Raw genomic sequence first — 15,987 nt, 5'->3', positions numbered from 1 at the left:
TTTAAGGAGCTGGAAGGCTAGGAGAAGACAGCCTGATATGGAATGGAACAGGGATGGCCAGCCTTGGTCCTACCAGGATCTTAGGTAGGACCAATCTAGTAGGTAGTACCTAATCTCCCAAGAGGTAGCTTGTGTAAGATGGATGAATGGGGCCAGCAGTTTTTAAATGAAGCCCAGACGGCTAGTACAGGGGCTTCCTGCCTCAGCTTTCCTCAACCCCTGCACCATTGACCTTGGACTCTGCCTCAGGGCAGAAATCATCACCACCTCACCTTCTTCCCCTTTACCCTGTTCAGGAAAGAAAGCAGAACCGAACCGAGGGCCCAGAGAGCAAGTTTATTTGGTGAATGCTGACGGCAAACATCATCCAAGAGACAAGATGGGAAAGGTGCTGAGACAAGAGAGCCTAGGGAAACTTCAGGCTAGATACAAAATTCACACAGGGAAAGGCACGGAGTCGGGAGACTGGGAGGGTCCTCAGCCATTCAGCACCATGCGGACGAGCTCTGTGGAAAGGAAAGGTGGAATGAGCCAGGGAACAGGGCTGTGGAGGGGTACACCAAGGGCCAGGGGACTACAAGACTGCAAAGGTAGCATAAGAGGGAACATGCCCACAGCAACCAACCCTGGGGTCAGTTTGCAGAGGAGCCACCTTGAGTCTGACCAGTTCTCCCTGCCCCTAGCTCCCCTCCCACCAGCTGTTAGTGCCCCTCCCCACCCTGAGCAGCAAGAACACAGCAGAGGCAGAAAAGTTCTCAACTACACCTACAGCTACTGTCAGCCACTGGCGGGAGGAGAGGACAAGAGTTTTGGGTTAGGGTACCTCCAAGCTGCCCAGCGAGGGAAGGGGAAAGGACTGTTCAGCTATAGCAGCAGAATGGGGCAGGCAACCCATACCCCTCTATGCCAGCTACCCATGCTCCAGGGCCAGAAGGTCACCCTAAAGCAAGACTGGTATACAGGCTGGTGAGAGTTCCCAGACACCAGCACCCAGGGCCCTATAAGTAAAACCTCAGGGCCCATTCTAGAAGTAAGGAGGTACCTTACCCCCAGGCTGTATTCCTCTATGAGGAATCCCTCCCCTCCCTAGTCAGCTCCATGCAGAAACATGCCAGGAGGAAGTCAGATGGTAGTAGGGTAAGGGCAGGGGATAAAGAGCACAGGTTGAGGAAAAAAGAAACACTGGGGAGATCAACTAGAGGAGAGGCTGGGAGGAGCCGTACCCGCCCCATGGGCCCGTCACCCCGACAGGATATGCCTCACAAACGCTGCAGGAAGGAAGAGACATTCATGGTGAAGACAAGACACAGACATGGGGTGAGGGGTCAGGCGGTGGGGACAGACATTCCATTATTTCACTTCTCATTCCTTCCCACCCTCTACAATACTACTCCTTCCTTTCCTGTTATACCCCCCTGACCTCCCACTCCTGGGCTGGGCTGGGCAGGGCCCTGCACCTTGCCTCCTGGCTCTTTTTGGAGCCCACGTCCAGGGATAGGGAAAGCCCCAAACACTATACTTGACCTGCCCCATGTGGCTGCGAAAGCGCAGTTCACCCCTTACCTTCATAGTTGATACAACCATTGCTGTCCTCGTGCCCTGCCACCAGCATCTCTACTTCTTCCTCTGTCATCTTCTCACCTGCAGGGGGAAAGAAAGCATCTTTGGAATTGGGAGACAAGTGAGGTATTCAGGGTGGCATCTCAGCTCAAGGACAAGGACACAGAACCTTACCCAGTGTGACAAGAACATGCCGGATTTCAGCACCCATGACAGTGCCATTTCCTTCCTTGTCAAACACCCGAAGTCCTTCGACATAATCCTCATAGGTGCCCTGGTCCTTGTTCTTGGCCACTGTCTGCAGCATGGGCAGAAAGTGCTCAAAGTCCAGCACCTTCACGTTCATCTCTGCCATAAAGGAGGTGGAAGTGTCAGGCCAGAGAAGTAACACAAGTTCTCAGGACAGGGGATAATAGAGACCTCAACTGAACATTGAGATGACTCCCTCCTAAGCAGGGAAATCCATGGGATTTGCTAATCCAGACTTTTGAGTTTGGGGCCTATGAAGATAAAGGGAAGCTCTTAGCTGAAGAACTGTGGGCCCATGACCACACTGAGGAGTTGTTCTTGAGGCCCCTCACCATCACTCTTGGGGTTCCCCAGGACCTTGAGCACCTCGGCGTTGGTAGGGTTCTGGCCCAGGGCCCTCATCACGTCCCCACACTGGCTGTACAGGATCTTGCCATCACCTGTTCGGTCAAACAGCTGGAAGGCCTCCTTGAACTCTGAGGATTCAGATGAATGTCAACACAGGATTTGAGGGTTAACCCAAACCCTACCTCAGAGCCCGCTGCCCATTCAACTTTGATCATGCTGAGGAAACCAGATATCTGCACCAAACTGTACACCGAAGTGTACTTAAGAGGGATCTATTTATCTTCCTCCCAACTCAGGTGTCCTATATAGAGCCTTCCTCCCCCTCTGGCAGCCTGGTAACATCCATTTACACATCCCCCTCTGCCTGCGGCAGACCTGCCAATCTCCACTGCTGCTACTACACTTCTCAGGGCAGGAATTCGCCACCGCCCAGTCTCAGTCCTGTCCTTATAAGGAAGTGAGAGCAGCAGCCTGGGACCAGGGTCATCCCAACCTGCCACTTCGCACCCCTCCAGTACAAAGAGAACTTCCAGAGGGTAGAGCTACAGTCATATCCTTAGCAAACTCCCCTGTCCTGTCCCCATCTGCACAGAATATCAAGTCACTGCTCTACAGTCTTCACAACTGCAAGCTGGGAGGTCAGGGGCAGTTATCACAGGAGGAGAAAAAAGACAGAAGTAGCTGATTAAGGGACAAAGGAGAGCAGGCAGCTTTATACACCCTCCCCAGACCCCACAAACAGCAGGCATTAGGTGACCAAGTTTTTTCACATACCCACACCACCTAAAACTCACCCAGTGCTTGGGACTCAGATCTAGAGTGGAAGGGGAGGGAGGAAGAAAGTGAGAAAAGAAAATGGAGGATCCAAAAGAAGAGAGAATAATCCAGGGGGTAACCTCATAGGGGTGCTAAAGAGATGACAGATTAAGATTAGAGGATAGGTGCTGGGGGGCGGGTGTCCCTCTCCCTAAGGGTGACCTCGGTAGGGATCAGAGATAACCTACCTGCGGTCTGGTCTTCGGTGAAGTCACACTGCTCAGAGAAGAGGGAAGTGGTCAGCATCTGAACGCCAATCCCCCGAGTTTCTATCCCAGCCCCACAAACTCCTGTTTCAGGCTGCAGACTCGCTTCCCCGCAGGATAGGGCCCCAGGCTTTCCAACCCCACCTCCAACCTTTCGGGTCCTCAGGTTCCCTTTGCCTCCTACCCCTGCCTTCTCCTCGCCCCCCACCCGTCTCTTCCCACCTCTCGCCCCCAATCCTGCCCATCTCCCAGGACCTGGGCCCCACCATCTTGACTGCTCAGCTCTGCGGGACCTTTTCCTGCAGTAATGGCTCCGACTCTCGGCCCAACCCTAGTCTTAGTACGTCCCAATGACGTCACCCTCAGCGGACTCAGCCAATAGGAACCGTGACCTGGGTTTGTGCAGATGATTGCTACGTTAGTAATGACGTGGGCGGGGCCCGCTGTTCCTTTCTCCAGCCCTACCTGGGCACAGAACCGCTCGGGGATGGGAGTGGGAGGGGCGTGGAGCACAATTAATCTGCGCCTCCCAACAGCAGGAACATTAGAGGACTGGAAGAGGAGAGAGCCTTCTTTTCCCGCCCTCTCCTCCTAGCACCCTCCCCGTCTCCCCTTGCTCCCCCAACCATGAAAAAAATAGTCTGAAACGAAGAGAGGAACCCAGTCTTTATTTTGAAACAATAGGTGGCCTCCTGGTGGCTGGAACGTGCTTCCGCCCGCGGGGCCCAGTGTCCGGACCCCACTGGATCTGTGGAAAAAAACGAAAGTTGCCAAGCGCTGGAGCCCGCGCAGCAACCGGACAGCAGAACGAACTCCGCTGCTTTTCTATGCTGGCTGAGAAGCGCGGGAGACTTGCCTCTTAAGGCGCGGTGAAGGGGTGGGAAGGCCCTACCTGTAGCACTCAGACGCTTAGGATGTGTTTCAAGAAGGCTGCAAAGAGAGGAGGCAAGAGGGGCTTCAGAAGCAGGCCTCTGGATAATACATCTGACTCTAGGTAATTCAGGGGTGCCCCCGCCCACACGCGGCAAGACGCCGGGCTCCCCTCCTCCCCCGGCCCCGCTCCTGCTTTTTTGGCCCCTCACCCTCGTAGTTGATGCAGCCGTTGCTGTCCTCATGTCCTGCCAGAACAGTCTCCACCTCCTCCTCAGTCATCTTCTCTCCTGAATCCCAGATACAACGTCTGAGTCCCTGCTTTCCCTCCTTCACTCATCCAGACAATGCTTTTTTCCGAGACGTTGTTTCGCTCCTGTCACCCAGGCTGGAGTGCAGTGGAGCAGTCTCGGCTCACTGCAACCTCCGCCTCCCGTGTTTAAGCGATTCTCCTGCCTCAGCCTCCCGAGTAGCTGGGACTACAGGTTCACCGCTAATTTTTTGTATTTCTGGTAGAGATGAGGTTTCGCCATGTTGGGCAGGCTGCTCTCAAACTCTTGACCTCAGGTCATACACTTGCTTCAGCCTCCCAAAGTGCTGGGATTACAGGCATGAGCCACTGCCCCTGGCTTTTTCCATATATTTTTGTAAACAATAATATGAACATAACAATTGTAATTTTTTTTTTTTTTTTTTAAGATAGGGTCTCCCTCTGTCACCCAGCTGGAATGCAGTGACATCATCATGGCTCACTGCAACTTCCACCTCCTGGGCTCCAGTGATTCACATCAGCTTTCGAAGTAGCTGGGACTACAAGTGTACACCACCACGCCTAGCTAATTTTTTTATTTTTTTGTAGAGACATGGTTTTGCCATGTTGCTCAGGCTGGTCTCAAACTCCTGAGCTCAAATGATCTGCCCACTTCTGCCTCCCAAAATGCTGAGATTACAGGTGTGAGCCACCACGCCTGGCCTTGTAATTTTTTTTTTTTTAATAGAAAATCTCACTATGTTGCCCAGGCTGGTCTCGAACTCCTGGGCTCAAGTGATCCTCCTGCCTTGGCCTCCTGAAGTGCTAGGATTATAGGAGTGAGCCACTGCGCCCGGCCAGGCCATGCTGTTTTTTTTTTGTTTTTTTTTTTAAACTGAGTCTTGCTCTATCGCCCAGGCTGGAGTGCAGTGGCACGGTCTCAGCTCACTGCAACCTCCACCTCCCGGGTTAAAGCGATTCTCCTGCCTTAGCCTCCCGAGAAGCTGGAATTACAGGCACCCACCATCATGCCCGGCTAATTTTTGTGTTTTTAGTAGAGATGAGGTTTCACCATGTTGGCCACGCTGGTCTTGGTCTCGAACTCCTGACCTCAAGTGATCTGCCTACCTCGGCTTCCCAAAGTGCTGGGATTATAGGCTTCAGCCACCGTGCCCGGCCTTTTTTTTTTTTTTTGAGACAGAATCTTGCTCTGTCCCCCAGGCTGGAGTGCAGTGGTGTCATCTTGGCTCACTGCAACCTCAGACTCCCGGGTTCCAGCGATTCTTCTGCCTCAGCCTCCTGGGTAGCTGGGACTACAGGCACGTGCCACCATGCCCACCTAATTTTTGTATTACTAATAGAGACGGGGTTTCACCCTGTTGGCCAGGCTGGTCTTGAACTCCTGAGCTCAGGTGATCCGCCCGCCTTGGCCTCCCAAAATGCTGGGATTAGAGGCGTGAGCCACCGCACCTGGCCAGGCCACACTCTTTAGAGTCTCCCACCCTGACGACTTCTCATAGCCTCAGTTCTCAAGGGAATCCTCCCTAGTCATGGATGCCTCTTGCTTTCCATTTCACCCTAGTACTGGTGAAAGTATTGACTGACAAGGAAACAATTCCAGGAGGTTAAGAGACTTGTACCAGAACACACAACCCACACGTCTCTTCCAAAATGAAAATTCAGATTTCCTGCCTCATCCCTTTTCCTCTGTCCTCTGGAAGGCACTTTAGACTCTGGAAGAGCAAGTCCTTCAGATTCTACCCCCACAGCTCTGACCTTCTCAGTCTCCTGCCGACAACCTGCAGGATAGTAATCCTCCTGCTGGCTCTGCTTATCTGGCCAGTCTTTTTTCTGGCCACCCCATTCCCCTCTCCACTCTAAAGTAGTTCTGGTCCCCCTTGCCTGCCTCACCGAGGGTGGTGAGAACATGTCTGAGCTCTGCTCCCATGACTTTGCCGTCCCCCTCCTTGTCAAACACACGAAGCCCCTCCAAGTAGTCCTCATATGTGCCTTGGTCCCGGTTCTTGGCCACTGCCTGGAGCATGGGCAGGAAAGTTTCAAAGTCCACACGCCGGGACTTCAGCTCTGGAGGTTGGAGAGAGATGAAGGAGAGATCACTGTAGTATCACATAGGACCCGGCTCCCAACCCTACCACAATGCTTTCATCCTGTTCAGCATTTAGGATATTTTCGTGCTTCTGTGTTTGACAGTTTTTGAAGTCCTGAGATCCACCTCATTCTTTGTTACCAACATTCAACTTTTGAAAACTAAAAACCCGAATTGTTCCAAGGGTCCCCTCACCATCACTCTTGGGGTTCCCCAGGACCTTGAGCACCTCGGCGTTGGTGGGGTTCTGGCCCAGGGCCCTCATCACGTCCCCACACTGGCTGTACAGGATCTTGCCATCCCCCACTCGGTCAAACAGCTCGAAGGCCTCCTTGAACTCTAAGGTATAAGGAAGGGTCAGTGTAGACACTGACTAGGGGTTCCCATCACCCCCAGACAGAAGGGAATTTCAGAAACTATGTGAACAGAACAAGGGAGGAAAAGAGGACTAGTATGGGAGGTTTCAAGGTCGGGACTGGGGTTAGGGGAATAGAAAGAGAATCTGACCAGGGGATTGGGGACTGGACAGTGGGCTTAGACCAGCTTCTCCTCACCCTCCAGCTGGTCCTTGTTAAACTCGATCTGTGGAAGAAAAAAGCAGGTGGGGAGAGATGACAGTTTATTCAGTCCCTCTCCAGCACTCTTCCCAACCAACTGGCAGCCACTTCTGAGGAGGGGCCCAAAGGGACCAGGCTGGAAGCCCAGCCACCCCAGTCCCATTCCCAGCTCTGGGCCTTGGGAGAATCCCAAGAAGAGGAATTACAGTGGGGAGGGTTTCCTGGGAACAGGGTTAATCCCATGCCACCTGTTTCCCTCCCTCCATTGCCCTGAGCCCTGCATCCCTCACATAACTGGGGGCTGAACAAAGGCTAAATTTACCCCTGGCCCCCAGCTGTGATTGTCTAACAAGTCTGTCCTCTTCAGCCTCCCTTCCTGGAGTTCAGAGCTGCAGGCCTTTTGAGTTGAATCACCAGCCAGGGGCAGGCAACAGCTCTTTTCCCTTCACCTTGAAACTGTCCTCAGAACCCAGATGTTCCCCATCTAAGAGTCCCTGCCTCCAGCAGGGGGTAAGTGAGTGTGCATGTGCTGTACACACATGGTTATAGGTTAGAGGGAGAGAACAGCAAAGACAACAGCAGAGTCATAAGCCTGGATGCTTCCAAATGGGGGACTAAGGGAAAGCCCCAATCTCATTCCAGGGTTCATTGATTCCCTACCTTCTAGATACCCCCTAACCCCCTAGGCTGTATCTCACCCTCAAACCACCCCCTCCAATTATCTTCACTTTCCAGAGACTCACCACCACTTTGGAGAGATCGATTGGAGGCTCCTGGGTTTTCTGAGGGGCCTGGGGGACAGCTGGCTCAGCTTTGCTCTTGGCTGGAGGAGCCCCTGCTGCTGCTGCTGGCTTAGCAGCAGGTTTGGAGATGGAGGGCCCTGCTGGTTTCTTCACGGGAACATCCTTCTTGGGAGGCATGATGTCCGGTGGCCAAAGGACAGTGTGCGGATGGGGGCACCCATCTCTGTTTAAATAGCCAGGGAGTCTGGGATGTCAAGGGGCGGGGGCAGGGGCAGGGAGCCAGTTGGCTGTGGCGAGGATGAGGTAGAGGAGAGATATAACCGTCTGCCCTCACTCTCCTGGCCTCCTATGGTTCAGGACTCCTGCCCCAAGGTCTTCTTCCCTCTGTCCCCTCATCCCCAAAGGCTGTCCAGAAAAGAACAATGTTTCCTTTGAGGGTAGGGGAGGAAGCCAGGGACTGCCCAGAATGAGAGGTAGTTAACCTCCAGGGTGAGGATAGGATGCTTGCACTGAGATGGGGGTGGTGAGGCAAAGCAGGTGATCCAGCAGCTTTAGTCTTCTCGAAGGGTGGGGTGAGGGGTAGCAGTCAGGGAGGCTTGTGTGAACTGGAACAAGTTAAAGTGTGGTCTGGGAGCAATGACAAAAACAAGCAGCCCATCTGCCCAGCCCCTCCACTCCTTTCTGACCATGGCTTTGTAAAGAGCAGGGGTAGTTAACCCTACAGTCTAATAATCCCTAATACTTGTAGTTCCTGAGCCCGCACCCAGCCAAGAATTGAAACTATTCACAGTATAAAGGAAGAATAGTCATAGAAACAGGAGTGTGACATCCCTCATTGTCTCCTAGTGCGCAGTGTTGTTTTAGGGGAAGGAGTGGGGGCAAAGATCAGGTTTAACATCTGCTACCCATTCTTCCATGGAAGGAACCTTCTTCCACAAGACCACTGTCATTCAACACAAACAAAAGGTAGGGCGCTTGCTGAACCTGTGGGGACCCTGTGGTGGCACCCGAGAAGGGCGGGCTCTGGGAGAAGGCTTAAATTCCCTAATCCAAGAGGATGTGGGCACTCCTATGGCCTCCATGAGTATTCATCCCACTACCAGGGGTATAATAAAAATCCCGACTCAGGGGCCAGGTCACAAACCTTGCCGGGGGCACTGGGAGAGAGTCCAAGTTGGGGGGTGTTTGGGAGTGGGGAGGGGTTGCGGCCTACTTTTGTTCTGGGGGAAATTAGGAAAGGATTTAGGTAGCATTCTGAGGAAGATAGCAGTGACTCCACTTAGGCCCCGGGGTTGATGCTGGGTCTCCCATTCGCAAAACAGTGTCTGAATCTCATTACTGCAAACTGTCCCATTTTTACAAAATACATCACACACAGACACAGACACACACACACACACACACACACACTCACACACCCCACTAAACCTTAAAGAAAGCGGCCCTCCTCAGCCCCCCAAAACTCACCCTGCGGGGTCCGCGTCTGTGGCTGGGGAGGGGGCGGTGCACAGCGCGGCCCCCCAGCCCTGAAGGGTTAATTCCGACGGCCGCGGAGCATGCCGGGAGTCGTAGTCCCCAGTGGGCTCACGGGATACGCCGCGCTCTAGATTGCAGCTGAGGCTAGGGCGGTGGCTTCCGGCCCATGGCGGCGTTTGGTGACTCAGTGTCCTTCCATGTCCCGGAACTGAAAGGCAATGAACAATTTCCAATCCACTCCAACCCTAAAACCCTGCAGGGTCCCTAGGGTATCCCTCCTACTTAGCCCTGGCGGGCTCCTAGTCTCGGGAGGCGGGCGGGGGAGGCGGGGGGGAGCGGGGCAGGTGTTTTCCTGGACCTACTGCTGAAAGAACTCCGAACCAGGGGAAAGGTTGAGGCTGCAGCAGGCAGCGTGGAGGTCAGATAGCTGGAAGCACTTACGGCCCCAGGGAGAGCGGCTGCGCTCTTTTTCGCTTCCTCTTGGGTTTGGTAGGAAAAAAAGAGGCCTCAGAGTAGTTTGTTTTTAATGAACTGGTTGCTGAAGTAAATGTTAAAATTTGCAATTAAGCCCAGTCACCTGCCCCAGCCTTCTGATCGAGGTTTCCATCCTGCGGCCGCATATGCGCTATCCTCCCCGGTCTTCATAGGTTCCTGAGCGGAGGGCTGGGCTTTCCAGACCTACTTTCTGAGACACTTATGGTCAGCATTGGAGTTTACTGGTTCCCCTAGGCGTTGATCAGAGGATGGGAACCAGCCCGGCCGGGCCCACCTTCATTCACTGGATCAGTAAATACACTGGCGGTGCACCTGGTGTTGGAGGCTGGGGCTGCACTGGCGTGTGAGGATTCGGTCAGAGCAGAAAACTCGGGCGAGGGCAGGGTGGTGAGGCACAGGTGAACTTTATGGGCAGTAAGTAAGGTTCACTGGTTCGGGAAAGTTTATTGGAAAGGTAGAAATGAATTGTACGACAGAAATAACGATGATAGTTAGCAACCATTTCTGGAGGCCACCATAGATCTGGTACCGATGAAGGGGTTAAATTATCTCAGAGGGTGCTCAAGTGCATGGGGTTCAGACGAGCCTGCTCATATTTGAATCCTGGTTCTACCAGGTGCTGGTTAGTGGCCCTCAGCAGGTTTAGTTGTCTCTCCTGGGCCTCAGTTCCTCATCTGTAAAATAATGATAATGGTACCTGCCTCATAGGGCTCTTAGGAGGATTCGAAGTGTTATTATTGGTAAAATAGGGCCGGGCTTGGTGGCTCACGCCTGTAGTCCCAGCACTTTGGGAGGTGAGGCAGGCTGGTCACCTGAGGTCAGGAGTTCGAGACCAGCCTGGCCAACATGGTGAAACCCTGTCACTACTAAAAATACAAAAAAACCAAAAAAATAGCCGGGCGAGGTGGCAGGCGCCTGTCACCTCAGCTACTTGGGAGGCTGAGGTAGGAGAATCATTTAAACCCGGGAGGTTGCAGTGAGCCGAGATTCCACCACTGCACTCCAGCCTGGGTGACAGAGTGAGACTCCATCTCAAAAAAAAAAAACAAACAAAAAACCACAAAGTTTGTAAATTAGAATAGGCCTGGCACAGCGTAAGTGCTGTATAAGTGTTTGTTAAATAACTTTCCTTTAATCTTCCCAAGGCATGAGGTCGCTGATATTTTACCCATTTTTACATCAATGAAGTGAGGACCAATAGGTGTTGTGAAGAGACGGAGAGGAAGAAGGAATACATTTTTAAGTGGTTATGAGACTGGGAAAGGGCCACATTATGGATGCCATTGTGTGGCTTCTATCACTCTTGCAGACATTGGTTTCAAAGATATGGCCCTTGTAATTTTTTTTTCTTTCCTTTTCCCACTTTTGGCATTTTGCCAAGTATGAGTGGTTATGGCATCAGCTGACTTTCTAGCATTTTCTTTTCTTTTTTTCTTTTTTTTTTTTTTTTGAGGCGGAGTCTTACTGTGGCCCAGGCTGGAGTGCAGTGGTGTGATCTCAGCTCACTGCAAGCTCCGCCTCCTGGGTTCACGCCATTCTCCTGCCTCAGCCTCCCTAGTAGCTGGGACTACAGGCATCCGCCAACACGCCGGGCTAATTTTTTTGATATATTTTTAGTAGAGACAGGGTTTCACTGTGTTAGCCAGGATGGCCTTGATCTCCTGACCTTGTGATCTGCCCGCGTTGGCCTCCCAAAGTGCTGGGATTACAGGTGTGAGCCACCATGCCCGCGACTTTCTAGCATTTTCTATAGAGAAGTAGTACAGGGAAAAAACATTAAGACCCTTGGAGAGATTGGAAGGCTATCCTTCATTTTCTGTGCCATCCCTGTCTTGATCATAAATAACATAAACTGGACTAAACGTGGTCTTTTTTTTTTTTTTTTTTTTTTTTGAGACGGAGTCTGGCTCTGTCGCCCAGGCTGGAGTGCAGTGGCGCGATCTTGGCTCACTGCAAGCTCCGCCTCCCGGGTTCACGCCATTCTCCTGCCTCAGCCTCCCGAGTAGCTGGGACTACAGGCGCCCACAACCGCGCCCGGCTAATTTTTTGTATTTTTAGTAGAGACGGGGTTTCACCGTGGTCTCGATCTCCTGACCTTGTGATCCGCCCGCCTCGGCCTCCCAAAGCGCTGGGATTACAGGCGTGAGCCACCGCGCCCGGCCTAAACGTGGTCTTAACTGGGCATAGGGTGATTATATATGTGAATTATCTGTGAGAAATGCCTGTCTCTCCTATCTTCCTTCCCCACTTAGCATGTGATTTGTATATTCTTATTTTTCTTTGATTTTGTTTTTTTCTAAAAATGAGGTCTCACTGTGTTACCCAGTCTCAAACTCCTGAGCTTAAAGGATCTTCCCATCTCAGGTGCCTCCCAAAGTGCTGGGATTATAGGCATGACCTACCTCGACTAGCCCGTATATTCTTAGAGATTGCATTTTGTGGGCAGGGAGGGAGGTGAGTCTGGAGCTTCCTTGCCTTCCCTAGGCATGCCATCCTCCAGGAACCTCCACACGTTCAGCTATCCAAAGTGGCCTGTTAGATTGAAAGAACATGGAAAGCCATTGGGGAGCTGTTCCGCAGTGCACAGGTCTATGCACACTTACCCCCAAAGTCCAAGGAAGCTAAGAGGTTGAGGAAGGAGGCTGACAAATCCACTTTCTTTTTTTCTTTTTTTTTTTGAGACAGAGTCTTGCTCTGTCGCCCAGGCTAGAGTGCAGTGGTGTGATCTCAGCTCACTGCAAGCTCCGCCTCCCGGGTTTACGTCATTCTCCTGCCTCAGCCTCCGAATAGCTGGGATTACAGGCGCCCGCCACCTCACCGGGCTAGTTTTTTTGTATTTTTTAGTAGAGACGGGGTTTCACCGTGTTAGCCAGGATGGTCTCGATCTGCTGACCTTGTGATCCACCTGTCTTGGCCTCCCAAAGTGCTGGGATTACAGGCTTGAGCCACCATGCCCGGCCCAAATCCACTTTCTTAGAAATATTTAATAGGAATTTATGAACAGAAGCCATGTCTGTGCTTGGGTAGTGGTGAGACATGATGGTGGGTCCCCAGGACATTATCCCCTGGGGTAAGTCCTGACCCAGGACTTACCACAGGGAAGGAACCTGGAGGACAATTGAAGTCTACCCTGCGGGGAAAGGCAAGAATACTCAGTAAGGGCAGGGTTTATGATTAAGATTGTTTTTTGTTTGTTTGTTTTTTGAGATGGAGTCTCACTCTGTCGCCCAGGCTGGGGTGCAGTGGCCGGATCTCAGCTCACTGCAAGCTCCACCTCCTGGGTTTACGCCATTCTCCTGCCTCAGCCTCCCGAGTAGCTGGGACTACAGGCGCCCGCCACCTCGCCCGGCTAGTTTTTTTGTATTTATTAGTAGAGACGGGGTTTCACCGTGTTAGCCAGGATGGTCTCGATCTCCTGACCTCGCGATCCGCCCGTCTCGGCCTCCCAAAGTGCTGGGATTACAGGCTTGAGCCACCGCGCCCGGCCAAAAAAATTTTTTTTAAAAGCAGGCCGGGCACAGTGGCTCATTCCTGTAATACCAACACTTTGGGAGGCCAAGGAAGGTGGATCATCTGAGGTCAGGAGTTTGAGACCAGTGTGACCAACATGGTAAAACCCTGTCTCTACTAAAAATACAAAAATTAGCCCAGCATGGTGGCAGGCACCTGTAATCTCAGCTACTTGGGAGGCTGAGGCATGAGAATCCCAGGAGGTGGAGGTTGCAGTGAACCGAGATTGTGTCACTCGACACAGCCTGGGCAACAGAGGGTGACTCCATCTAAAAAAAAAAAAAAAAAAGAATGGCCAAGCGCAGTGGCTCATGCCTGTAATCCCAGCACTTTGGGAGGCCAAGGCAGGTGGATCATCTGAGGTCAGGAATTGGAGACCAGCCTGACCAACATGGAGAAACCCTGTCTCTACTAAAAATACAAAATTAGCCAGGCGTGATGGTGCATGCCTGTAATCCCACCTACTCAGGAAGGCTGAGGCAGGAGAATCGCTTGAACCCGGGAGGTGGAAGTTGCAGTGAGCCTCGATCACACCATTGCACTCCAGCCTGGGCAACGAGCGAAACTCTGTACCCCCCTCAAAAAAAAAAAAAAAAAAAAAAGGTGGAATGGGTGGGAAGTGTTATGTGGAAAAGGCTCCCAGAGAGCACAGTGGAAAAGGTTGAGAGGAAGAGAAGCAGAAGGAGATTAGGGCCCTTTAGCTGCTCTCTTCAAGCGTGTTTATTCAGTATACATTCCTTTTTGTGTTTTGTTTGGGAGACAAGGGTCTTCTCTGTCCTCCAGGCTGGAGTGCAGTGGTGCATTTCAGCTCACTGCAACCTCCACCTCACCTCCTGGGTTCAAGTGATTCTCATGCCTCAGCCTCCCAAGTAGCTGGGATTACAGGTGTGTGCCACCACACCTGGCTAATTTTTTTTTTTTGTATTGTTAGTAGGGATAAGGTTTTGCCATGTCGGCCAGGCTGGTCTCGAACTCCTGACCTTAGGTGATCCACCTTCCTTGGCCTCCTAAAGTGTTGGGATTACAGGCGTGAGCCATTGTGCCCAGCCTCTGTATACATTTCCTTTCCTTTCCCCCCCAGAAACAGGGGCTTGCTCTGTTGACCAGGCTCTGGATACAGTGGCACAATCATAGCTCACTGCAACCTCAGATTCGTGGGCCACCATCCCTGGCTATTTCTTTCTTTCTTTTTTTTTTTTTTTTTGAGACGGAGTCTCGCTCTGTTGCCCGGGCTGGAGTGCAGTGGCTGGATCTCAGCTCACTGCAAGCTCCGCCTCCCGGGTTCACGCCATTCTCCTGCCTCAGCCTCCCGAGTAGCTGGGACTACAGGCGCCCGCCACCTCGCCTGGCTAGTTTTTTGTATTTTTTAGTAGAGACGGGGTTTCACCATGTTAGCCAGGATGGTCTCAATCTCCTGACCTCGTGATCCGCCCGTCTCAGCCTCCCAAAGTGCTGGGATTACAGGCTTGAGCCACCGCGCCCGGCTGCTATTTCTTATATTTAGTTGTTATAGTTTTTTTTTTTTTTTTTTTGAGACAGACTCTCACTCTTGTCACCCAGGCTGGAGTGCAGTGGTGCAATCCCAGCACCATCACGCCAGGCTAATTTTTTTTTTTTTTTTTTTTTTGAGATGGAGTTTTGCTCTGTTGCCCAGACTGGAGTGCAGTGGCACAATCCTGGCTCACTGCAACCTCTGCCTCCTGAGTTCAAGCAATTCTCCTTCCTCAGCCTCCCAAGTAGCTGGGATTACAGGCATGCACCACCATGCCCAGCCAATTTTTTTTTTTTTTTTGTATTTTTAGTAGAGACTGGGTTTCACCATATTGGCCAGGCTGGTCTCGATCTCCTGACTTTGTGATCCTCCCGCCTCGGCCTCCCAAAGTGTTGGGATTACAGGCATGAGCCACTTTGCCTGGCCAAATTTTTTTGTTTTTTTAATAGAGACGGGGTTTTGCCATGTTGGTCAGGCTCCTGAGCTCAGGTGATCACCAGCCTCAGCCTCCCAAAGTGCTGGGATTACCCTGTCTCTACTAAAAATACAAAAATTAGCCGGGCATGGTGGCAGGTGCCTGTAATCCTAGCTACTCAGGAGGGTGAGGCAGGAAAATTGTTTGAACCCAGGAGGTGGAGGTTGCTGCAAGTCGAGACCACGCCATTGCATTCCAGCCTATGTGAGAAGAGCGAAACTCTCTCAGAAAAAAAAAAAAAAAAGGCTGCTGCAGTTCCAGACATAGTATCCTCATACCAATGACCTACGCAGAAAGGAAGGGGCAATGAAGGCTTTCTTCTTTAGATACTACAATCCCCAACTGACTTCCTCTAACATCTTGTTAGATGTTAGAAACGACTGGGTCAGGGTCATTTCAAGTTGCAAGGGAAAGTGATTATTCAGCAAAGGGTATCTTGATTAATTTTTGGGGCTGGCATACTGCCACCAGGGACATTCTGGGATTCTGTATGTAGGGAAGAGGGGAAATGGCTGTTGGGTAGACAACTGTGTTGCCACACCTAGTTAACTACAGCATGTCGTTTGGTCCAATAAAAACACATTCCAAGAGGATAGTATTTGCAAACATCAGTGATCGCATAACCATATACAGTCATCTCTTTCTCTGGAAAAGGTATGCATTGTGTATGTGTGTCAAAAGTCAGCTGTTTGAGAAATGACAGAATTATATTTAATTCATGTGATTAATGACCCTTAAAATGTGTTCCATCTTCATATGTAAAAGTGCGATTGTGTTTTGTGTTTCATCTTGTATGTATTTTTTTTTTTTTTTTGATCTGGTTGTCATCATCT

The 15,987-nt window shown here is 51.5% G+C and overlaps 2 protein-coding genes across 2 annotated transcripts; both read right to left on the bottom strand.

Moving 5' to 3' along the window:
• Positions 1-322: 322 nt before the first annotated feature.
• MYL6 (myosin light chain 6) lies at positions 323-3,448 on the bottom strand. Its single transcript, XM_050749184.1, is given in 7 exon segments — positions 323-506; positions 1,564-1,641; positions 1,735-1,908; positions 2,142-2,285; positions 3,162-3,260; positions 3,263-3,299; positions 3,302-3,448. Coding segments are annotated over 7 exon segments (708 nt in total). The 3' UTR covers positions 323-477.
• Positions 3,449-3,828: 380 nt separating this feature from the next.
• MYL6B (myosin light chain 6B) lies at positions 3,829-9,233 on the bottom strand. The gene is made up of 8 exons (XM_050749196.1): positions 9,174-9,233; positions 7,707-7,950; positions 6,961-6,988; positions 6,602-6,745; positions 6,211-6,384; positions 4,262-4,339; positions 4,072-4,109; positions 3,829-3,927 (listed from the first exon to the last, which is right to left on the bottom strand). The coding sequence occupies exons 2-7, from the start codon at positions 7,881-7,883 to the stop codon at positions 4,081-4,083; spliced, it is 630 nt and encodes a 209-aa protein (XP_050605153.1). The 5' UTR covers positions 7,884-7,950; positions 9,174-9,233; the 3' UTR covers positions 3,829-3,927; positions 4,072-4,080.
• Between the last annotated feature and the right edge of the window lie 6,754 nt (positions 9,234-15,987).

This window comes from Macaca thibetana, chromosome 11 (assembly GCF_024542745.1).
Source record: "Macaca thibetana thibetana isolate TM-01 chromosome 11, ASM2454274v1, whole genome shotgun sequence".
Lineage (NCBI taxonomy): Eukaryota > Metazoa > Chordata > Mammalia > Primates > Cercopithecidae > Macaca > Macaca thibetana.
Note: the sequence above shows the minus strand (reverse complement) of the source record. Positions and strands in the feature narration are given on the sequence as shown.

What these genes read in the sequence shown, in the direction of transcription:
- MYL6B (XM_050749196.1), bottom strand. Translation starts at nt 7,883, where the DNA reads ATGCCTCCCAAGAAGGATGTTCCCGTGAAGAAACCAGCAGGGCCCTCC. An exon ending in ACATGTTCTCACCACCCTCG is followed by an intron (nt 4,340 to 6,210) that starts GTGAGGCAGGCA and finishes TCTGGGATTCAG; the next exon opens with GAGAGAAGATGACTGAGGAG. An exon ending in CGGCTGCATCAACTACGAGG is followed by an intron (nt 4,110 to 4,261) that starts GTGAGGGGCCAA and finishes CTCTCTTTGCAG; the next exon opens with CCTTCTTGAAACACATCCTA.